The sequence below is a fragment of the Siniperca chuatsi genome, linkage group LG7 (genome assembly GCF_020085105.1).
Source record: "Siniperca chuatsi isolate FFG_IHB_CAS linkage group LG7, ASM2008510v1, whole genome shotgun sequence".
Taxonomy (NCBI): Eukaryota; Metazoa; Chordata; class Actinopteri; order Centrarchiformes; family Sinipercidae; genus Siniperca; species Siniperca chuatsi.
Window position 1 is genome coordinate 20,558,254 of NC_058048.1, and position 24,604 is coordinate 20,582,857.

Consider the following 24,604-nt stretch of genomic DNA (forward strand, 5'->3'; position numbering starts at 1 on the left):
ATTCATTGGATCTTGAAATACAGCAAGGTGGTATTTAGTAAAACATTCATACATAAGGGTAAGAAATCACTGTAGTGTGCCATTCCGTGGGGATTTATTATCTTTTTAATTTCTTATAAAAATAAATTGTTCAGGCATTAATTTCTACATGGCTGAGTTTAGTTTTTACATTTTTGGTGAGATTTAAGTAACAGGCTCTTCTCATTTGTTCACAAGAAAGACGATTTGATGAAAATTGGCAATAAATGTACAAATTAGACTTGTATGTTCAGTATCAGCTCTTCTGTTTAAGGTTAAACATATTTATTTATTTTATATTTATTTTATACTAGTTTGTCTCACCCTCTTCTAGTCGTTTCCTTTTTGATCTGACAAAGGCACACTTTGCTTTTGCTGATAAATAACATTTAGCTCCCTCTGTAGGTTTACTAGGACAGTACTCTGGATTGCTGAATCATCACTGCAATTTGAGATGTACTAACAATCTAATCCACACATGACTTTTTTCTTCTGGTCATTTTTCCCTAAAATAACGGCAAAATGGCTTGTTTAAATTTTTAACAGTACCCAATACCTACCAAATGTATTATGAATGTAGGCCTCAAGTTTTCACTAAATAAGAATTGAGTTGTATTTTACTCTCAGTGTGGGTCTGAGGTATAAAGCACAGCTGTCATATTAACAATCATTAATACAAAGATTTCTAACCAGATTCAAGTATTTTAGAGGCAGAGACTCAAAATGGGCTATTGATTCTCAAAGCAAAAGACCATGAACTTTAAAGCGATTTACAGAATATATAATATGGTTTAGGGCTTATGTTTGTCAAAATACCTGTTGATGTGGAATAGATGTGGCACAATTATTTTGAAATGTGTATTATGCCCATCCTCCACTGCTGCCCTTGCCCTGATGGGTGGTGTGAGAGATTAAACAATGACAAAAGGGGATGACATAGCCCTGCATATAAAAATCCATGAAGATTAGATACAGGGGTAAAGGGAGGAGGGCAGTTATGGGGACCTTTCTTGTCAAATATTTGTTCTTGTGTGTCTATCTAATCTTACTTTCTTCCTCTTTTTTCTTCTCTGAGTCTTCCTTTCTTTCCCCATCTTGTAAATTACGGAGGCGGTTTAATCTTAATGGGATGCACAAGGCTGGTGATGTGATTCTGGGTGGGCTGTTTGAAGTCCACTACAGCTCTGTCTTACCTGAGCTTACATTCACCTCAGAGCCACATCAGCCCAACTGCCAAGGGTAAGTCTCACACTCATGTGGCAGACAACACAGACAGATTATTAGAATGACTGTATTACGTTTTAGTGGTTAATAGTGATATTTTGTGTGTTAGCTTTGACACTCTAGGGTTCAGGCATGCCATGACCATGGCCTTTGTTATTGATAAGATCAACGAGAACTCCAATCTGCTACCAAATGTGACTCTTGGATACAGTCTTTATGACAACTGTGCTACACTTGGTATTGGCTTCAGTGCTGCGTTGTCACTGGCCAGTGGTCAAGAGGAGCAGTTTCTGCTTCAGGAGAACTGTTTAGGGACCCCTCCAGTTATGGGGATTGTGGGTGATCCCTTCTCGACCTTTTCTATTGCCACCTCCAATGTTCTAGGTTTATTCAAACTACCTATTGTAAGTTTCTTGTCTTTAATTTCTTGTGTGCGTCTAACATGCTGTATTTGAATTATAAATTGTAAAAATGAATCAAATATTTTTAACATTTCTACTAACTTGCACAAGATGCACCACCTGTGTGCATTATCTGTCTGTTTCTTTATAGGTGAGTTATTTTGCCACATGTTCCTGCCTAAGTGATCGGCAAAGGTTTCCTTCCTTCTTCAGAACAATCCCAAGTGATGCTTTCCAGGTGAACCACTATTAGCAATAACTGCATATATGTCTCAAGTAAAGTATACCAAACTTGAAATAAGTATTGCCAATTAAACTAATCTTGTGTGCATTAAACATTCTTTCTCTGAGCATCATTGATGAAACTATATGTATTTAGGTGAAAAACCTTAATGGGATTAATTAACTATGATTCCATTATGAGACATGTATAAGCAAACTAAAAAGATATTCCACTAAAAGAATATTCCAGCCTATACTCTAATCCCTCCACTCTGTATTCAATTAGGTGCGTGCCATGATTCAGATTCTAAAACACTTTGGCTGGACTTGGGCAGGGCTGCTGGTCAGTAATGATGACTATGGACTCCATGTTGCCCGATCCTTCCAGTCAGACCTGGCTCAGTCTGGTGGAGGTTGTCTGGCCTACTCAGAGGTTTTGCCTTGGGGCAATGATCCAAATGAATATAGGAGGATTGTGGATGTGATGACAAAATCCACAGCTCGTGTGGTCATTGTGTTTGCACATCAGATGCACATGATTCAACTCATGGAAGAGGTTGGGGGAAGAAAATGCATTGATATTTATGAATCTATAGCATGAATCCATAAAAATATAGATTTTTTATTTTCCTCTAAATTCACCCATTTACACTTGACTCTGTAAATCATCATTTTCAATTAACCAAATTCACATAAAAAAACAGAATTTATGTGACTCATTTGGAGTTGGGATTTCAGAATTTTGGTGTGTGTATTCTTGTATTCTTGCCTATAATTCAATCATGCAACATATATGCTCATTTTCATGCTTGTCTGTATATCAGTGTTCTACATTTAATAATCCTATATGCTATTTATGCTTTACTTATTTTTCTATAACTCAGCTGTTTTTGAACATGGGTGACATATACAGATGGTGATTGAAATGACCTTGCTCTAAATAATTTAATTACTGCAGTACTTTTATCACTAAACAATAATAGCAGATAATTATTGTGTAGTGTTGTTAAAATCACATACTACAAAGTAGACTGTAATTGTTTACATGATTCTGAAAAATACTGGTTTAATGCAATGCACAGGTGGTGAAGCATAATGTGACAGGCCTTCAGTGGATTGCCAGTGAAGCTTGGACATTAGTTGATGGACTCCATACCCCTGCCTTCATGCCTTACCTGGGTGGCACACTGGGCATCGCTATCCGTCGTGGAAAAATACCAGGACTCAGGGACTTCCTGTTAAGAATTAATCCTGACCAACACCACAACAACAGCTACGAAAATAGCATGGTGAGAGATTAACCTTACAATCTGATGACAAATTGCAAGAATAATATATTGTTTCTGTTAACATGCTGTTTTTTTAATGCATTTCAGGAGAAGCAGTTTTGGGAATACACATTTCAGTGTAGATTTGCACCGCTTCCAGCAGGCTGGGTGGAAGCTGGAGGAGCACTATGCACTGGACAGGAAGATCTAGAGAATGTGGAGACTGAGTTTTTGGATGTATCAGAACTCAGGCCTGAGTACAATATTTACAAGGCTGTCTATGCTCTGGCGTATGCGCTCGATGACATGCTGCAGTGCAAGCCAGGGAGAGGGCCTTTCAGTGGGCACAGCTGTGCCACTTTGCAAACACTGGAGCCATGGCAGGTGTGATATCAGTTTACACTCCACCTGTTTATGTTTTGAAAACAGCTGCTACACTTTGAGGTACTTACTGAATGCACTTTTGTGAGAATATAGAATATTACTTACTATGTACACTTGATATCAGTATGCAAGTTATTAACTTAATTATTTTCTTTAATGTGTATGAAAGAACATATTTTATCCAAGAAATAACAGAAAAAAATGAATTGTTGTTTGTTTTGACAGTGATAACTAACCTCTGGTAATATATCGATCAAACAAACAAAACATTTAGGGTGCCTCAATACTTACTGTAGATCAAATTTATTATGTTTTCTGTACACTTCATTTGAACACTAGAATGACTAATTCCAGCAAGCCTTGCACACAGAACCTTTACCCAGTAAAGAACAGTGTACATTGTAAGCCTGTCATATCTCTCCCATGTGTAGCTTATGTATTACTTGGAAAAGGTCAACTTCACCACACCATTTGGTGATCAAGTGTCATTTGATGAGAATGGGGATGCCCTACCAATCTATGATATCATGAACTGGCTGTGGCTCCCTGATGGAAGAACAAAGGTTCAGAGTGTGGGGGTTGTCAAGAAGTCAGCCTCCAATTGTGAAGAACTCACACTTGATGAAGACAAAATCTTCTGGAACTTTGACTCCAAACAGGTTATTTCTGTTTCTTGTAGTTTTTGCTTTAGTACCCTACGCTTCAAACTATGACGCTCCACATACCCCTCTAGCGTCAGTTTTGCACATGCAGGGCTCTGCGATCAAGTTAGAAATAATAAATATACAACGTAAGCTTAGCGGTTAGACTTTCAAAATAAAACACATGGTTTACGTGTTCAAACGGTCACAGTTTGGTTAGGTTTAGGCACCAAAAGTACTTGGTTAGGTTTAGGAAAAGGTCATGGTTTGGGTTAAAATAAGTATGTTAGTTACATAAGTTAAGTTAGTTAAGTTACTTAACTTATAGGCATAATGAGTTGGAGTTTCTTAAAAAACCTATTTATAAAGTCATACACTCCTCCTTGAACCGCCACCTTAACGTGGTGGAGGGGTTTGAGTACCCGAATGACCCTGGGAGCTATGTTGTCTGGGGCTTTATGCCCCTGGTAGGGTCACCCATGGCAAACAGGTCCAGGGTGACGGGTCAGACTAAGAGCGGTTCAGAAGCCCCCTATGAATTTTCAACCAAGGCCAGTTACGTCGCCCGGATTGGCGCTACCGGGGCCCCACCCTGGAGCCAGGCCCGGGGTGGGTGCTCGACGGCGAGCGCCTGGTGGCCGGGCCTTTCCCCACGGGGCCCGGCCGGGCACAGCCCGAAGGAGCGACGTGGGGCCGTCCTCCCGTGGACCCACCACCCGCAGGAGGATCCGTAGGGGGCGGTGCAGAGAGATCTGGGCGGCAGCCGAAGGCAGGGGCCGGCGACCAGATCTCCGGACACAGAAACTGGCTCTAGGGACATGGAATGTCACTTCGCTGGGGGGGAAGGAGCCTGAGCTTGTGCGGGAGGTTGAGCGTTACCGGCTAGATATAGTCGGCCTCGCCTCCACGCACAGCCTGGGCTCTGGAACCAGTCTCCTTGAGAGGGGCTGGACGCTCCATTTCTCTGGCGTTGCCTGCGGGGAGAGGCGGCGGGCTGGTGTGGGCCTGCTCATAGCCCCACAGCTCAGCCGTCACGTGTTGGAGTTTACCCCGGTGAACGAGAGGGTCGCGTCCCTCCGCCTTCGGGTGGGGGACAGGTCTCTCACTGTTGTGGCGGCCTATGGGCCGAACGGCAGTGCAGAGTACCAGGCCTTCTTGGGGTCCCTGGGAGGGGTACTAGACAGTGCACCGCCCGGGGACTCCGTTGTTCTACTGGGGGACTTCAACGCCCACGTGGGCAACGACAGTGCCACCTGGAGAGGGGTAATCGGAAGGAACGGCCCCCCTGATCTGAACCCAAGTGGTGTTCAGTTGTTGGACTTCTGTGCTAGTTGCAGTTTGTCCATAACTAACACCATGTTCAAGCACAAGGGTGTCCATCAGTGCACGTGGCACCAGGACACCCTAGGCCGGAGGTCGATGATCGACTTTGTTGTCGTATCATCTGACCTCCGGCCGCGTGTCTTGGACACTCGGGTGAAGAGAGGGGCGGAGCTGTCAACCGATCACCACCTGGTGGTGAGTTGGATCCGCTGGCAGGGGAGGAAGCCGGACAGACTTGGCAGGCCCAAGCGTATCGTGAGGGTCTGCTGGGAACGTCTGGCGGAGCCCGCTGTCAGCAGGGTCTACAACTCACACCTCCGGGAGAGCTTCTCCCAGATCCCGGGGGAGGCTGGGGACATTGAGTCCGAGTGGACCATGTTTTCCACCTCCATTGTCGATGCGGAGGCTCGTAGCTGTGGTCGCAAGGTTTCTGGTGCCTGTCGCGGCGGCAATCCCGAACCCGGTGGTGGACGCCGAAGTAAGGGATGCCGTCAGGCTGAAGAAGGAGTCCTATCGGGCCTTGTTGGCTCGTGGGACTCCCGAGGCAGCTGACAGGTACCGGCAGGCTAAGCGTGCTGCAGCCCGTGCGGTCACGAGGCAAAAACTCAGGATTGGGAGAGGTTCGGAGAGGCCATGGAGGAGGACTATCGGTCGGCCTCAAAGAAATTCTGGCAAACCGTCCGACGGCTCAGGAGGGGGAAGCAGTGCTTCACCAACACCGTGTACGGTGCGGGTGGAGAGCTGTTGACCTCGACTGGGGATGTTGTCGGACGGTGGAAGGAATACTTTGAGGATCTCCTCAATCCCGCTGTCACGTCTTCCGAAGAGGAAGCGGAGGCTGGGGACCCGGAGGCGGACTCATCCATCACCCTGGCCGAAGTCACTGAGGTTGTTGGCAAGCTCCTTGGTGGCAAGGCTTCAGGGGTGGATGAGATCCGTCCTGAGTATCTTAAGTCTCTGGATGTTGTGGGACTGTCTTGGCTGACACGTCTCTGCAACATCGCGTGGCGGTCTGGGACAGCGCCTCTGGACTGGCAGACCGGGGTGGTGGTCCCTCTGTATAAGAAGGGGGACCGGAGGGTGTGTTCCAATCACAGAGGGATCACACTTCTCAGCCTCCCCGGTAAGGTCTACTCCAGGGTACTGGAGAGGAGAATTCGTCCGATAGTCGAACCTCGGATTCAGGAGGAGCAGAGTGGTTTTCGTCCCGGTCGTGGAACACTGGACCAGCTCTACACTCTCCATCGGGTGCTCGAGGGTTCATGGGAGTTTGCCCAACCAGTCCACATGTGCTTTGTGGATCTGGAGAAGGCATTCGACCGTGTGCCCCGGGGCGCTTTGTGGGGAGTGCTCTGGGAGTATGGGGTCCGGGGCCCTTTGCTAAGGGCTGTCCGGTCCCTGTATAACCGGAGCAGGAGCTGTGTTCGCATTGCCGGCAGTAAGTCAGACCTGTTCCCGTGCATGTTGGACTCCGCCAGGGCTGCCCTTTGTCACCGGTTCTGTTCATAATTTATATGGACAGAATTTCTAGGCGCAGTCAGGGGCCGGAGGGTGTCCGGTTTGGGAACCACAGGATCTCATCTCTGCTGTTTGCAGATGATGTCGTTCTGATGGCTTCTTCAAACCAGGACCTGCAGCATGCACTGGGACGGTTTGCAGCCGAGTGTGAAGCAGCTGGGATGAGAATCAGCTCTTCCAAATCTGAGGCCATGGTTCTTGACCGGAAAAAGGTGGTTTGCTCTCTTCGGGTAGGTGGGGAGTCCTTGCCTCAAGTGGAGGAGTTCAAGTATCTCGGGGTCTTGTTCACGAGTGAGGGACGGATGGAGCGTGAGATTGACAGGCGGATCGGTACAGCGCCTGCAGTGATGCGGGCGCTGTATCGGACCGTTGTGGTGAAGAAGGAGCTGAGTCGAAAGACAAAGCTCTCGATTTACCGGTCAATCTACGCTCCTGCCCTCACCTATGGTCATGAGCTCTGGGTAGTGACCGAAAGGACAAGATCGCGGATACAAGCGGCCGAAATGGGCTTCCTCCGCCGAGTGGCTGGGCGCTCCCTTAGAGATAGGGTGAGGAGCTCAGTCACACGGGGAGCTCGAGTAGAGCCGCTGCTCCTCCACGTCGAGAGGAGCCAGCTGAGGTGGCTAGGGCATCTGATCCGGATGCCTCCTGGACGCCTCCCTCGGGAGGTGTTCTGGGCATGTCCCACCGGGGCGGCCCGGGAAGACCCAGGACACGCTGGAGGGACTATGTCTCTCGGCTGGCCTGGGAACGCCTCGGGATCCCCCCGGAGGAGCTGGAGGAAGTGTCTGGAGCGAAGGAAGTCTGGGAGTCCCTGCTTAGACTGCTGCCCCCGCGACCCGGCCCCGGATAAGCGGAAGAAAATGGATGGATGGATGGATAAAGTCATACAAAAATAATCCCCTCAATCATCACTTATGACCCACTAGAAGTGTGTGACGGTGTCTGTATCTGCAGAGACCCTGCCCTCTGCCAGTATTTTCTTATTTTCTCATTATTTTGCTGTGTACGGGACGTTTCTGGGCTTCAACTTTTGGGCAGTGTGTAGGGTGTGAAGTCGGGACTCTATAAACTACGTCACCTGACTTCGACAGCATATCAAAACACTACGCTAGAGGGGTACCTACCTACACCTTCATCATAGTTTGAAGCTTACAGCCACTGACCAAGCTGCCGTATTTGGCACATTGGGAGTGAGAACGGGTTGGTATGACACAACAGAATCAAACAGTGTCGAAAAACTGTCATACAACTCTTACAGCCACCCAGGTCAGTTTGCAGCGAGAGCTGCCCCCGAGGTACCCGCATGGCCAGGAAGAGGGGTCAACCTGTATGCTGTTTCGACTGCATCCCCTGTTCTGAGGGAAAGATCAGCAATGACACTGGTTGGTATCCATTTAAAAAATGTATAATTTGTTGTGGAGTATTAATTTGTGATCAAGAGTGTGGAAGCCCAGTTGGTGTTGAGGGAAAGCACATTTCCACAACTGCAGAAACAAATGCACATCAATGACAGCTGGGAGGGATGATGTCCTTGTGGCTGCAATAGTGACTCCTAGTAGTTGAAAAAGAGAAAAGAAGGGGGAAAAATGTAGAAAAACAATTAGAATCCTGCCCTTTCTTTCAGATTCTACGGAGTGCACCAGTTGTCCAGAGGACTTCTGGTCCAACCCCCAGCGTGACCACTGTGTTCCTAAAAAAACTGAGTTCCTCTCCTACCATGAGCCTCTGGGTATCTGCTTAACAACTGCTTCATTGATGGGCACAGTTATCTGTGCTGTTGTTCTGGGCATCTTCACCTATCATCGCAGAACACCCATGGTACGCGCCAATAATTCAGAACTGAGTTTCCTGCTCTTGGTGTCACTTAAACTATGTTTCCTGTGTTCACTGCTGTTCATCGGCCGTCCCAGGCTGTGGACATGCCAGCTGAGACATGCAGCATTTGGGATCAGCTTTGTGCTTTGCGTCTCATGCATCCTGGTGAAAACCATGGTGGTTCTGGCTGTGTTCAAGGCCTCCAAGCCAGGAGGTGGAGCCAGTCTGAAATGGTTTGGTGCTGGGCAGCAGAGAGGGACAGTTATGGTTCTTACTTCGATCCAGGCAGCAATCTGCACTGCCTGGCTTGTCTCTTCCTCACCATCTCCTCATAAAAACACTCAATACCACAATGACAAGATAGTTTATGAGTGTGTGGTCGGGTCCACGGTTGGTTTTGCAGTGTTACTGGGTTACATTGGCTTACTGGCTATCCTTAGCTTCCTGTTAGCATTTCTGGCAAGGAATCTTCCAGACAGCTTCAATGAGGCAAAACTCATTACCTTCAGCATGCTGATCTTCTGTGCTGTGTGGGTGGCTTTTGTACCTGCTTATGTCAACTCTCCAGGCAAATATGCAGATGCAGTGGAGGTATTTGCCATCCTGGCCTCCAGTTTTGGCCTCTTGGTGGCACTGTTTGGACCCAAATGTTACATAATCCTGCTGAGACCAGAGAGAAACACAAAGAAAGCTATCATGGGTCGAGGCACCGTCAATTTATAAAAGTAGCAGCAACAGTAAAATGATCAACTAGTCTGAACCAGTATGTATTTTAAATGTATTCAGTAGAGATCTTCCCTTAACATGGCCAATGTACAAAAAATAAGTAATCTGCTTATTAAATTCAGAAATGTATTTACTGTAAAGAATACATTTAGAAGAAACTAAGAGTAATAAAGAAATGTTTTTATAAAAGACATTCTTACTTTACTATTGCCTTTTTTTATTACATTCCCTGGGATTTGAGGGAAAGGCTTTGCCTCATTTTCCTCCTGACTAAACTTCAAAGATGAAATTAAATCACTTTTTATGTGACTCTTGTAGTGGTTCAAATAGGTACCCCACAAGCTACTATCCCCAAAGTAAGACAAACAGCAGTGGGCAGCATCAGAACGAGCTTATGCTTTTAAGAAATGTTCATATATGCTTTAGTCTGACACATTAATGAAAATGTTTATGTATCCAAATAAGACAAACAATTAAAAGACAGCTTGAATTCAGATACTATTGTATAAGCCAAGAAGCATGACTTTTTCTGGTTGCAGTTTTGGCTTTTGAAACAAATAGCAAAATATCATCTGCATATAATTTTGTGAGATTTTGTTCCCATTGACATCATGAATTTCATTGTGAGCATCTGTAAGTGGCTTATTTGCATGAGCTAACTGTAATGGATGGATGGGACAACATTGGCGGGTTCCCCTTTCCATGGGGAACACTTTTCAAGGTATCCCATTTACAACCACTCTAACCCTTGTACATTACAAAAGTCTGAAGCACCTACTAAAATCCTCTAAAACGCAAATTTGGTAAGGTGGTTTCATAGACAACCTTTGCCTGATAGAGCCCATTTGGTCTGGCTTAACCAGTTAAGAAAAATATATTAAATAAACACTTAAGAGAAAATGTTCCACTCAATATAACCTTTTCAATCATAAGAGGCAAACCTATAGACACCAAATATGCATCCCCTTTGATTTTTGAAGAAAAAGAAGAGAAAGCTACACCTATTATTTATTATTCTATTATATCAAATTGTTCCAAATTAAGTGTGTCTGTTGGTGTAAGGCAATTTTGGTATACTGCCTCTTCAGTGAACTTTTTAGACTTTGTGATTGAAACTTTTAACATTAAGTGAAGTAATTTTGATTGATCATGTCAATACCATATCTACACCATATCATACCATAGCTACAATAATTGCTACTGAAAAACACCATTCCTGACTAAAACATGGTTAAGTACAGTATGATCCAAGCCTTTAAGCATTACAAAAAGGCATTGTCAAACTACCACACAAACACATCAGAATCAGAATCAGATTTATTGGCCAAGTATGTGTACGCATACAAGGAATTTGGCTCAGTTTTTTTTATTGCTCTCAATATACTTGAAATAGATATAACAGCTAAGAACAATGACAACAAAGCTGAACAAATAAAGGTAAAATAATAGACAGGGCTATTATGTACACAAGTATGTGAAAAAATAGGTGTTTATATAAATACTGTATATAAAAAAAGCACTATTGACCAAAAACAAAAAACAAAATGTCTATATACAAGCAAACAATACAAATAGTGCATCTACATAGTTGTGCAGATGTCCTCCTCCTTTAGGTCCTAGGAGATTGTGGATCCTAGAAACCTGAAGGTTTCCACAGTACACACAGTGTGATTGGGGCAGTGTTGGGGGGCTCCTCCTGAAGTCCCCGGTAATCTCCACAGTTTGAGCCTATTAAGATCCAGGTTGTTCTGACCAGCAGGGTGTGCAGATGGTTGTTTGATGTCTGAGTCAGAGTGGGTGAGGGGTGTGAATGGTGTCTTATCAAACCTGCAGTAAAGCACATTCAGATCGTTGGCCAGTTGTTGTTTCTCCACAGTGTGGGGGGATGGTGTCCTGCAGTTGGTGATGTCCTGCAGGCATCTCCACACTGACGCCAGGTCATTGCCTGAAAACCTGTTTTTCATCATTTCAATATAACTCCTCTTTGCTACTTAGTACATATATCAAGTTTTACTGACAAAATGAAATTATGGCATGCGTAATGTCAAGAGAATGAAAGAAACTGAGAGAGAAAAAAACCTTGGTCACCTAAGAAAAGGGGACTAAAACAATAGACTCCTATTAAAGCTATAACACTGATTACAATCCCCAGACATTAAAATATGCATTTAAATAATAAACAAGATGGGCTTTATGTCAACAAAAACAAAAGAAGATTAACATTCAAGTGATTTACAAAATATATAATATGGTTTGTGGCTTAATTGTTGAAACACATAGCATTTACATTATGTTTTATGTTCTTTTACATAATTAAGTAAATATCTGTATTATGTCCTGACCCATAGCCCATGCCCTGATAGGTGGTGTGAAAGACTAAACGATGACGGAAAACATGCAAAGGGGATGACACAGCCCCCTGCATATAAAACTAAGTAACCTTGTATGAAGAATAGAAGCAGCTGTGAAGGGAGGAGGGCAGTTATGGGAGCTTTTCTTGACACATATTTCCTCTTGTGTGTGTACCATATCTTGTTTTTTTTCTCTTCCTCCTCTATATACTCTGCGTCTTCCTCTCTTCAATCATCTTGTAAATTACGGAGAAAGTTTCTTCTTAATGAAATGCACAAGTCTGGCAATGTGGTTCTGGGTGGGATGTTTGAGGTCCATTTCACCTCTGTCTTCCCTGAGAGGACATTTACCTCAGAGCCACAACAGCCCACCTGCAAAGGGTAAGTTTCACACAAATGCAGCAGACAACATGGATATGCACAAATTATGCTGTATGCTCAGAGTCTTCATGGTAAGGAAGAAAATGTCACTGTTTTGAGATACTTATGAAATATGAGTAATATGACTTTTCACGACAGTTTTAGTGATACTTTTTAAATATTAAAATACACCTGTAAAAAAGTATATTAGTACAACTGTGTAATATGTTACCTACATAGGTTTAGTTTTTTTGTACATATCTACCCAGTTCTCAAAGTGCCATATTCCTTTTTGTGTGTTAGCTTTGACACGCTAGGGTTCAGGCATGCCATGACAATGGCCTTTGCAATTGATGAGATCAACAAGAACTCCAATCTGCTACCTAATGTGACTCTGGGATACAGTCTTTATGATAACTGTGGTGCACTTGTTATTGGATTCAGTGGTGCATTATCACTGGCCAGTGGTCGAGAGGAGCAGTTTCTGCTTCAGGAGAACTGTTTAGGGACGCCACCAGTCCTGGGGATCGTGGGTGATTCCCCATCTACATTTTCTATTGCCACCTCCAATGTGCTAGGATTATACAAACTACCCATTGTAAGTTTACTATCCTCTGTATTTAATATTGTTGTTTTAATATACTGGATGTAAATGCCATCTTTAAAAAGTGATACATTGTTGAAATATGGAACTATTTTGATTGGGTCTGACTTGCATGAGATGGTTAACTTGAGTTTATACTGTATGTTTCTTTATAGGTGAGTTATTTTTCCACATGTTCCTGCCTGAGTGATCGGCAACGTTTTCCATCCTTCTTTAGAACAATCCCAAGTGATGCTTTCCAGGTGAATTAACCTGAATTAACTGTGATTCCTTTGTGAAATGTATGTAATCATTTATATAAATTACAAGAATTTAAGCTAGTTGTATATGTCATTATAAAAGAATATACATGTCTGTGCACTAATCCCTTCACACCAATATATACACTTAGGTACGTGCTATGATTCAGATTCTAAAACACTTTGGCTGGACTTGGGTGGGCCTTCTGGTCAGTGATGACGACTATGGACTCCATGTTGCCCAATCCTTCCAATCTGACCTGGTTCAGTCTGGTGGAGGTTGTCTGGCCTACTTAAAGGTTTTGCCCTGGGACAGTGACCCAAGTGAACTCAGGAGGATTGTACATTTGATAAAGACATCAACAGCTCGTGTGGTCATGGTGTTTGCACATGAGTTCCACATGATTCATCTAATGGAAGAGGTTGGGGGAATTAAAATGTAGTATACTTTAGAAATCCACGATTTTAAGAAATGTAACATGATGAATTATTTTGTTTGTTTATTTATTTGTTTGTCCAAACTGAAATTCACAGACCAAAATCCTGTCAATTATCATCAGATTCAATCAAACAAAATGATCTACAAAAGCAAATTTCAGTTCCAGTTGAATCGTCATCAGGTCAAATTGTTTGATAATGTTACCTGTGTATATGTCAAAGATTTCAACCTGTAAAAGATTCAGCTGGATGATAACTTTTCTTGAAATATTTTAATACATTTGTGGGTTTCCATCAGTGTACAGGTATGAAAAGACCGCTACCTAACACTGAAAGGAATGATAAATTATAATTAGATTACATTTCTTAGGTTAAAAAGAGAAGCTCACAAAAAACGACAGCCTGTAAACTTTAGTTATGAGAGAGCCCAAACCACGCATTATGCATGAAAACACAGAAGTGCTTATTTACCTTACTTTGTAGTAAATGTTCCTTTTTAACATAGATTTCAATATGCAGACCCTATGTTAAATTGGGTGTGTGGCACTTGTGCGCTTATATGAAAAAAAATAAAGCCAGACAGAGCAATTGTTGTAGACAAATCAATATTTGCTACAAAGCACACTGTATTTTTTCAACAGAAGTCTGAAACATATGTTATACAGTATAATGCAATGCACAGGTGGTGAGGCAGAATGTGACCGGCCGGCAGTGGATTGCAAGTGAAGCTTGGACAGCAGCTGCTGTGCTCCAGACGCCCCGCCTCATGCCATACCTGAGCGGAACACTGGGCATTGCCATCCGTCGAGGAGAAATACCAGGGCTCAGGGAATTCCTCTTACAAATACATCCTGACCAAAAAGACAACTTTGCATATAACATGGTAACAGTTTAATCTTACTTAATGTAATCTGAAATAAATCATAATATTAAAAAATGAATCATATATTTCTGTCAATATTGACGTTATAATATATTGAATTTCAGGTGAGGCAGTTTTGGGAATCCACATTTAAGTGTAGATTTGCACCACCTCCAACAGGTTGGGTGGAAGCTGAGGGAGCACTATGCACTGGACAGGAAGATCTAGAGAATGTGGAGACTGAGTTTTTGGATCTTTCTAACCTCAGGCCTGAGTACAATATTTACAAGGCTGTCTATGCTCTGGCGTATGCCCTTGATGACATGCTGCAGTGCAAGCCAGGGAGAGGGCCTTTCAGTGGGCACAGCTGTGCCACTTTGCAAAGACTGGAGCCATGGCAGGTGTGATATCAGTTTACACTCCACCTGTTTATGTTTTGAAAACAGCTGCTACACCTTGAGGTACTTACTTAATGCATTTTTGTGAGTATAAAATATAACGAAAAAGATACATTTTGTCAAAAATTATGTTGGTAAACTGGGTATTGATTTCATTATTTTCTTACAAAACTAAAATACATAATACTAGAAAAAGGAGAATAAAACACATTACCATTTTGTTTTGTAACAGTGATGACTGACTAATTCTATTAAACCAATTAGACAAAACAATAGCTTGAATTTAAGGGTGTCTCAATAATAAAACTTGGAAAGATAAAAATGTCATGATTTTATGGAAATCATTTAACAGTAGGATAAACTTCTGTTCCGACGGAGTATTTGCCACTCTTAATCTGTTTATTTTTATGTCTGTCATCCATTTGTAGCTTGTTCATTATTTGCAAATGGTCAACTTCACCACACCATTTGGTGATGAAGTGTCATTTGATGAAAATGGTGACGCCCTACCAATCTATGATATCATTAACTGGCTGTGGCTCCCTGATGGAAGAACTAAAGTTCAGAATGTGGGTGAGGTTAAGAGGTCGGCCTTCAAAGGTGAAGAACTCACAATTGATGAAGACAAAATCTTCTGGAACTTTGAATTGAACAAGGTTATTTCTATTTTTTCAGACACCTCTCCTTTTTTGACTCTGAATCTTAGCAGCGTATAATAATATAGAGTGACAGATTTATTCTTCTCTCTACAGACACCCCAGTCAGTGTGCAGCGAGAACTGTCCTCCAGGTACCCGCATGGCCAGAAAGAAAGGGGAACCTGTGTGCTGTTTTGATTGTGTTCCTTGTTCTGAGGGAAAGATCAGCAATAAGACTGGTGGGTGTTCATGTTGCAATACTTTTATTTTTCTTCATGAATATTATTACTGTACAGGAATGTGTCTCACCATCTTCCCTTTTTGTCAGACTCCATGGAGTGCACCAGTTGTCCAGAGGATTTCTGGTCTAGCCCCCAGCGTGACCACTGTGTTCCTAAGAAAACAGAGTTTCTTTCCTACCATGAACCTCTGGGTATCTGTTTGACAGCCACCTCATTGCTGGGCACATTTATCTGTGCTGTTGTCCTGGGCATCTTCACTTATCATCGCAACTCACCCATGGTACGCGCCAACAATTCAGAACTGAGTTTCCTGCTTTTGATGTCACTTCAATTATGTTTCCTGTGCTCACTGCTGTTCCTTGGCCGCCCAAGACTTTGGACATGCCAGCTGAGACATGCAGCATTTGGGATCAGCTTTGTGCTTTGCGTCTCATGCATCCTGGTGAAAACCATGGTGGTTCTGGCTGTGTTCAAGGCCTCCAAGCCAGGAGGTGGAGCCAGTCTGAAGTGGTTTGGTGCTGTGCAGCAGAGAGGGACAGTTCTGGGTCTTACATCGATCCAGGCAGCAATCTGCACTGCTTGGCTTGTCTCTGCCTCACCAGAGCCTCATAAAAACACTCAATACCACAGTAACAAGATAGTTTATGAGTGTGTAGTCGGGTCCACAGTTGGTTTTTCAGTGTTACTGGGTTACATTGGTTTACTGGCTATCCTCAGCTTCCTGTTAGCATTTCTGGCAAGGAATCTTCCAGACAACTTCAATGAGGCCAAACTCATTACTTTCAGCATGCTGATCTTCTGTGCTGTGTGGGTGGCTTTTGTCCCTGCTTATGTCAACTCTCCAGGCAAATATGCAGATGCGGTGGAGGTATTTGCCATCCTGGCCTCCAGTTTTGGCCTCTTGGTGTCACTGTTTGGACCAAAATGTTACATAATCCTGCTGAGACCAGAGAGGAACACAAAGAAAGCAATCATGGGTCGAGGAACAACCAAGACATAAAAGCAACACTTACAGTAAAATAATCAACTATTCTAAACCATATGTATTTTGCATTCATTCAGTAGAGATGTGCCCTTGAAATGGCCAATATATAATTAGCAACTTTTAACTTTAACTTCAGAAATGTTTTAACTGTAAAGAATACATTTAGAAGAAATTGGAAGCAATAAAGACATTTTTGAATGTAACAGACTCTTACTTTTTTGTTTCCCAGTGTTGCCTGATCCCTTTCCCTGGAGATTGAGACTTTGAAAGGCTTTGCCTCAGTTCCCACCTCACTAAAACTCAAAGATAAAACTAAAACACTTTTATATGTAATTCTTGTAGTTGTTCAGACAGGTTCCCCACAAAAGTACTATTCAAGACCGTATATCCCCAAAGTAAGACAAACAGCAGTGGGCAGCATCAGAACGATCTTGTGCTTTTAAGAAAAAAATCATATTTAACTTAAACAAGTCTTACGCATTAAGGGAAATGGTTATATGGGGCAGCGTGGTTCAGGAGGTAGAGAAGTTGTCTAGTAATCAGAAGGTTCCTGTTGAGCGGGTTAGCATCTTGCATCGCAGCCTCTGCCGTCTGTGTGAATGGGTGAATATTGGCATGTGTTGTAAAGCGCTTTGAGTGGTCGGTAGAATAGAAAAGTGCTATATAAATACAGTCCATTTACCATTTACCATATCAAAATAAGACAAACAATTAGGAGAGAACTTGAATGGAGGCACCATTTTATGGGCCAAGAACCATGACTTATCCAGGCTGCTGTTACATTGCTAACAAAAGAGCAGCTAAAAGATTGCATAGTCTTAACGATATCATGTATAGAGTTTTTTGGATTTTAGACAAACAGCAAACTCTGCATATAATGCTTTTTTTTTTTTACTTTTTGTTCCCTGATTGATGCCCTTATTATCATTGTGAGTTTCCCATGGGGGAAAACCTTTGAAGGTTCCCATTTTCAACCACCCTCACCCTTAGTGCAGAATACGAAAGTCCAAAGCATCTAACAAAATCCTCTAAAACTTAAACTTGGTAAGCACTGCAAATAAGTATTTTAACACAATACTATCAAATGTTTTTTTCAACACTAAGAGAAATGAGACGGTGTAGTCCCTCATTCGTCCAGGAGTGTTCTATCGTAGAAAAGGTTTCAGTCGTAGTCATCTGGACACTGTTTTCAGAATCAAGACGTTTGGCTCCCATCCGGAAGTCATTCTGAATGCGTCAGAATGACTTCCGGATGGGAGCCGAAACGTCTTGATTCTGAAAACAGTGTCCAGATGACTACGACTGAAACCTTTTCTACGACTAAGAGAAATGCGATTTTTTGATGGGAAAGGTCAAGGTTGGTGTTATATCAATTATGGGTCTCATAACTAGACAAACTTTGCTTAAGAAAGCTCATTTGGTCTGGCTTAACAAGTTGAGGTAAATATATTAACTGTATTTTTCAAAGCCTTAAGGATAAATGTTACACTTAATATAAGCTTTAAAATTTTAAGAGGCAATCCTATGGACACCAAATTTGCATCCCCTTTGAATTTTGAAGAAAAAGAAGAGAAAGCTACGCCTTTATTTCAAGTGTTCAAAATTAAGTTTGTCGGATGGATTAAGGCAATTTGGTATACTGCCTCATCAGTGAAGCAAGTAACTTTTTACACTTTGTGATTGAAACTTTTAACATTAAGTTAAGTAATTTTGACTGTGCTCACGATAGTGCCATAGCTACACCATATCATACTATAGCTACAATAATTGCTACCGAAGACCACCATTCCTGGCTAAAACATGGTTAAATACAGTATGATCCACGCCTTTAAGCATGACAAAAAGCATTGCCAAACTACCACACAAACATATGGTACATATATCAAGTTTTATTGACAGAATGAAATTCTAAGCTGTGCAATGCCAAGAGATTGGGGGAAAAATGAGAAAAGAAAAATATCTTGCTCACCTGAGAAGAAGAGAGGACTAAAACAATAGACTCCTATTAATGCTATGACATTGGTTACAATCCCCAGACATTTCCTAAATGTATTTAAATAATAAACAAGATGGGCTTTATTTTAACAAAAACAAAAGAAGATTAACATTAAAGTCATTTGCAAAATATATAATATGGTTTTGGCTTATTTGCTGGAACACATAACATAGCATTTACATTATGTTTTATATGTTATATTAACTTAAATATCTGTATTATGTTCTGACCCCATAGCGCATGCCCTTATGGGTGGTGTGAAAGACTAAACGATGACGGAAAGCATGCAAAGGGGATGACATAGCCCTGCATATAAAATGAAGTAACCTTGTATGAAGAATAGAAGCAGTTGTGAAGGGAGGAGGGCAGTTATGGGAGCTTTTCTTGACACATATTTCCTCTTGTGTGTGTACCTAATCTTATTTTTTTTCTCTTGCTCTTTATGTTTTGCTTCTTCCTCTCTTCAGTCATCTTGTAAATTACGGAGAAAGTTTCATCTGAATGAAATGCACAAGCCTGGTGATGTGGTTCTGGGTGGGCTCTTTGAGGTCCACTTCACCTCTGTCTTCCCTGAGCGGACATTTACCTCAGAGCCACAACAGCCCAGCTGCAAAGGGTAAGTTTCAGCATGGATGAGCGCAAATTATGCTGTATGCTCAGAGTATTCATGGTAAGGAAGAAAGTGTCACCGTTTGCTTATGAAACATGAGTAATGTAGCTTCTCACGACAGTTTTAGTGATACTTTTTAAATATTTACATACTGCAAGGAAAAGTATATTAGTACAACTGTGTAATATGTTACCTACATAGGTTTAGTTTTTTTGTACATATCTACCCAGTTCTCAAAGTGCCATATTCCTTTTTAGTGGTTAATAGTGACATTTTGTGTGTTAGCTTTGACACTCTAGGGTTCAGGCATACCATGACCATGGCCTTTGCTATTGATGAGGTCAACAAGAACTCCAATCTGCTACCTAATGTGACTCTGGGATACAGTCTTTATGATAACTGTGGTGCACTTGTTATTGGATTCAGTGGTGCATTATCACTGGCCAGTGGTCGAGAGGAGCAGTTTCTGCTTCAGGAGAACTGTTTAGGGACGCCACCAGTCCTGGGGATCGTGGGTGATTCCTACTCTACATTTTCTATTGCCACCTCCAATGTGCTAGGATTATACAAACTACCCATTGTAAGTTTACTATCCTCTGTATTTAATATTGTTGTTTTAATATACTGGATGTAAATGCCATCTTTAAAAAGTGATACATTGTTGAAATATGGAACTATTTTGATTGGGTCTGACTTGCATGAGATGGTTAACTTGAGTTTATACTGTATGTTTCTTTATAGGTGAGTTATTTTTCCACATGTTCCTGCCTGAGTGATCGGCAACGTTTTCCATCCTTCTTTAGAACAATCCCAAGTGATGCTTTCCAGGTGAATTAACCTGAATTAACTGTGATTCCTTTGTGAAATGTATGTAATCATTTATATAAATTACAAGAATTTAAGCTAGTTGTATATGTCATTATAAAAGAATATACATGTCTGTGCACTAATCCCTTCACACCAATATATACACTTAGGTACGTGCTATGATTCAGATTCTAAAACACTTTGGCTGGACTTGGGTGGGCCTTCTGGTCAGTGATGACGACTATGGACTCCATGTTGCCCAATCCTTCCAATCTGACCTGGTTCAGTCTGGTGGAGGTTGTCTGGCCTACTTAAAGGTTTTGCCCTGGGACAGTGACCCAAGTGAACTCAGGAGGATTGTACATTTGATAAAGACATCAACAGCTCGTGTGGTCATGGTGTTTGCACATGAGTTCCACATGATTCATCTAATGGAAGAGGTTGGGGGAATTAAAATGTAGTATACTTTAGAAATCCACGATTTTAAGAAATGTAACATGATGAATTATTTTGTTTGTTTGTTTATTTGTTTGTCCAAACTGAAATTCACAGACCAAAATCCTGTCAATTATCATCAGATTCAATCAAACAAAATGATCTACAAAAGCAAATTTCAGTTCCAGTTGAATCGTCATCAGGTCAAATTGTTTGATAATGTTACCTGTGTATATGTCAAAGATTTCAACCTGTAAAAGATTCAGCTGGATGATAACTTTTCTTGAAATATTTTAATACATTTGTGGGTTTCCATCAGTGTACAGGTATGAAAAGACCGCTACCTAACACTGAAAGGAATGATAAATTATAATTAGATTACATTTCTTAGGTTAAAAAGAGAAGCTCACAAAAAACGACAGCCTGTAAACTTTAGTTATGAGAGAGCCCAAACCACGCATTATGCATGAAAACACAGAAGTGCTTATTTACCTTACTTTGTAGTAAATGTTCCTTTTTTAACATAGATTTCAATATGCAGACCCTATGTTAAATTGGGTGTGTGGCACTTGTGCGCTTATATGAAAAAATAAAGCCAGACAGAGCAATTGTTGTAGACAAATCAATATTTGCTACAAAGCACACTGTATTTTTTCAACAGAAGTCTGAAACATATGTTATACAGTATAATGCAATGCACAGGTGGTGAGGCAGAATGTGACCGGCCGGCAGTGGATTGCAAGTGAAGCTTGGACAGCAGCTGCTGTGCTCCAGACGCCCCGCCTCATGCCATACCTGAGCGGAACACTGGGCATTGCCATCCGTCGAGGAGAAATACCAGGGCTCAGGGAATTCCTCTTACAAATACATCCTGACCAAAAAGACAACTTTGCATATAACATGGTAACAGTTTAATCTTACTTAATGTAATCTGAAATAAATCATAAAAATGAATCATATATTTCTGTCAATATTGACGTTATAATATATTGAATTTCAGGTGAGGCAGTTTTGGGAATCCACATTTAAGTGTAGATTTGCACCACCTCCAACAGGTTGGGTGGAAGCTGAGGGAGCACTATGCACTGGACAGGAAGATCTAGAGAATGTGGAGACTGAGTTTTTGGATCTTTCTAACCTCAGGCCTGAGTACAATATTTACAAGGCTGTCTATGCTCTGGCGTATGCCCTTGATGACATGCTGCAGTGCAAGCCAGGGAGAGGGCCTTTCAGTGGGCACAGCTGTGCCACTTTGCAAAGACTGGAGCCATGGCAGGTGTGATATCAGTTTACACTCCACCTGTTTATGTTTTGAAAACAGCTGCTACACCTTGAGGTACTTACTTAATGCATTTTTGTGAGTATAAAATATAACGAAAAAGATACATTTTGTCAAAAATTATGTTGGTAAACTGGGTATTGATTTCATTATTTTCTTACAAAACTAAAATACATAATACTAGAAAAAGGAGAATAAAACACATTACCATTTTGTTTTGTAACAGTGATGACTGACTAATTCTATTAAACCAGTTAGACAAAACAATAGCTTGAATTTAAGGGTGTCTCAATAATAAAACTTGGAAAGATAAAAATGTCATGATTTTATGGAAATCATTTAACAGTAGGATAAACTTCTGTTTCGATGGAGTATTTGCCACTCCTAATTATTTTTATGTCTGTCATCCATTTGTAGCTTGTTCATTATTTGCAAATGGTCAACTTCACCACACCATTTGGTGATGAAGTGTCATTTGATGAAAATGGTGACGCCCTACCAATCTATGATATCATGAACTGGCAGTGGATCCCTGATGGAAGAACTAAACTTCAGAATGTGGGTGAGGTTAAGAAGTCGGCCTTCAAAGGTGAAGAACTCACAATTGATGAAGACAAAATCTTCTGGAACTTTGAATTGAACAAGGTTATTTCTATTTTTTCAGACACCTCTCCTTTTTTGACTCTGAATCTTAGCAGCATATAATAATATAGAGTGACAGATTTATTCTTCTCTCTACAGACACCCCAGTCAGTGTGCAGCGAGAACTGTCCTCCAGGTACCCGCATGGCCAGAAAGAAAGGGGAACCTGTGTGCTGTTTTGATTGCATCCCTTGTTCTGAGGGAAAGATCAGCAATAAGACTGGTGGGTGTTCGTGTTGCAATACTTTTATTTTTCTTCATGATTATTATTACTGTACAGGAATGTGTCTCACCATCTTCCCTTTTTGTCAGACTCCATGGAGTGCACCAGTTGTCCAGAGGATTTCTGGTCTAGCCCCCAGCGTGACCACTGTGTTCCTAAGAAAACAGAGTTTCTTTCCTACCATGAACCTCTGGGTATCTGTTTGACAGCCACCTCGTTGCTGGGCACATTTATCTGTGCTGTTGTCCTGGGCATCTTCACTTATCATCGCAACTCACCCATGGTACGCGCCAACAATTCAGAACTGAGTTTCCTGCTTTTGATGTCACTTAAATTATGTTTCCTCTGCTCACTGCTTTTCATTGGCCGCCCAAGACTTTGGACATGCCAGCTGAGACATGCAGCGTTTGGGATCAGCTTTGTGCTTTGTGTCTCATGCATCCTGGTGAAAACCATGGTGGTTCTGGCTGTGTTCAAGGCCTCCAAGCCAGGAGGTGGAGCCAGTCTGAAGTGGTTTGGTGCTGTGCAGCAGAGAGGGACAGTTATGGTTCTTATTTCTATCCAAGCAGCCATTTGTACTGTTTGGCTCATCTTTTCCTCACCATCTCCTCATAAAAACACTCAATACCACAATGACAAGATAGTTTATGAGTGTGTTGTAGGGTCCACAGTTGGTTTTGCAGTGTTACTGGGTTACATTGGCTTACTGGCTATCCTCAGCTTCCTGTTAGCATTTCTGGCAAGGAATCTTCCAGACAACTTCAATGAGGCCAAGCTCATTACTTTCAGCATGCTGATCTTCTGTGCTGTGTGGGTGGCCTTTATCCCTGCTTATGTCAACTCTCCAGGCAAATATGCAGATGCAGTGGAGGTATTTGCCATCCTGGCCTCCAGTTTTGGCCTCTTGGTGGCATTGTTTGGACCCAAATGTTACATTATCCTGATGAGACCAGAGAGAAACACAAAGAAAGCAATCTTGGGTCGAGGAACCACCAAGTCATAAAAGCAGCAGTAACAGTAAAATGATGAATGAAACTAATTTGAACCATATGTATTTTGCATTCATTCATTAGAGATCTGCCCTTGAAATGGCCAATATTTAACAAATAAGTAACCTGCTTTTTAACATCAGAAATGTATTTACTGTAAAGAATACATTTAAAATAAACTGAAAGCAATAAAGGTATTGGTGTGTGAAGCAGATTCTTACTTTTTTATTTCCCAGTTTTGCCTGAACACATTCCCTAGGATTTGAGAGACTTTGACAGGCTTTGCCTCAGTTTCCACCTCACTAAAACACAAAGTTGAAACCATTTTTTATGTAATTCTTGTAGTTGTTCAAACAGGTTCCCCAAGAACTATTTCAAGTTTGAGGAAGCTACATTCCCCCAAAGTAAGAAAATAGCAGCAACAAGCATCAGAATGAGCTTATGCTTTTAAGAAAATATTCACATTTAATTTAAAGAAGTCTGACACATTAAGGGTAATGTTTATATATCCAAATGAGACAAACAATTAGGAGAAAACTTGAATGGAGGTTTCATTGCATAAGCCAAGAAGTATGACTTATCCAGGTTACTCTTACATTACTACCTGAAGAGCAGCTAAACCAATTTACGATATCATGTATAGAGCTTTGGATTTTACACAAACAGCAAAATATCATCTGCATACAATGCAAGTTTTTTTTTACTTTTTTATATTAATTAAAGGTCTCATAACTAGACAAACTTTGCTTAAGAAAGCCCATTTGGTCTGCATAACTTCCCACTTATAGTGTAACTAACTTCCTGCAAAGTATGGTGTAATTTTGTCGTATGAATCAGAACATATAAAATACTTACCGGCTCCTACTGGTACTTAAATGTAGGTACAGTGGAAGAAAACCAGACTATGGAGAGAAAAGAAAGAAGGGAGTAACGATTGTGAATTTTAGTAGAAAGGACAAAGAAA

General features: G+C 41.7%; 2 protein-coding genes across 4 annotated transcripts; both read left to right on the forward strand.

Moving 5' to 3' along the window:
* Window positions 1–1,050: 1,050 nt before the first annotated feature.
* On the forward strand, window positions 1,051–16,862 carry LOC122879098 (extracellular calcium-sensing receptor-like). Its single transcript, XM_044202811.1, has 18 exons — window positions 1,051–1,257; window positions 1,352–1,646; window positions 1,795–1,881; window positions 2,152–2,421; window positions 2,948–3,154; window positions 3,242–3,517; window positions 3,949–4,176; window positions 8,261–8,384; window positions 8,627–9,536; window positions 12,000–12,275; window positions 12,558–12,852; window positions 13,014–13,100; window positions 13,250–13,519; window positions 14,218–14,418; window positions 14,523–14,798; window positions 15,224–15,451; window positions 15,548–15,671; window positions 15,761–16,862. The coding sequence occupies exons 1-18, from the start codon at window positions 1,148–1,150 to the stop codon at window positions 16,672–16,674; spliced, it is 5,178 nt and encodes a 1,725-aa protein (XP_044058746.1). The 5' UTR covers window positions 1,051–1,147; the 3' UTR covers window positions 16,675–16,862.
* Window positions 16,863–19,025: 2,163 nt separating this feature from the next.
* LOC122879549 (extracellular calcium-sensing receptor-like) lies at window positions 19,026–23,848 on the forward strand. 3 transcript variants are annotated; one of them, XM_044203778.1, is made up of 9 exons: window positions 19,026–19,271; window positions 19,551–19,845; window positions 20,007–20,093; window positions 20,243–20,512; window positions 21,210–21,410; window positions 21,508–21,783; window positions 22,204–22,431; window positions 22,528–22,651; window positions 22,741–23,848. In XM_044203778.1, the coding sequence occupies exons 1-9, from the start codon at window positions 19,027–19,029 to the stop codon at window positions 23,652–23,654; spliced, it is 2,640 nt and encodes an 879-aa protein (XP_044059713.1). In that variant the 5' UTR covers window position 19,026; the 3' UTR covers window positions 23,655–23,848. The 3 variants fall into 3 exon arrangements, with proteins under 3 accessions (XP_044059713.1, XP_044059714.1, XP_044059715.1); XM_044203779.1 differs by having other exon boundaries at window positions 19,692–19,845; window positions 22,741–23,847; XM_044203780.1 differs by lacking the exon at window positions 20,243–20,512 and having other exon boundaries at window positions 22,741–23,847.
* The last annotated feature ends 756 nt before the right edge of the window (window positions 23,849–24,604 follow it).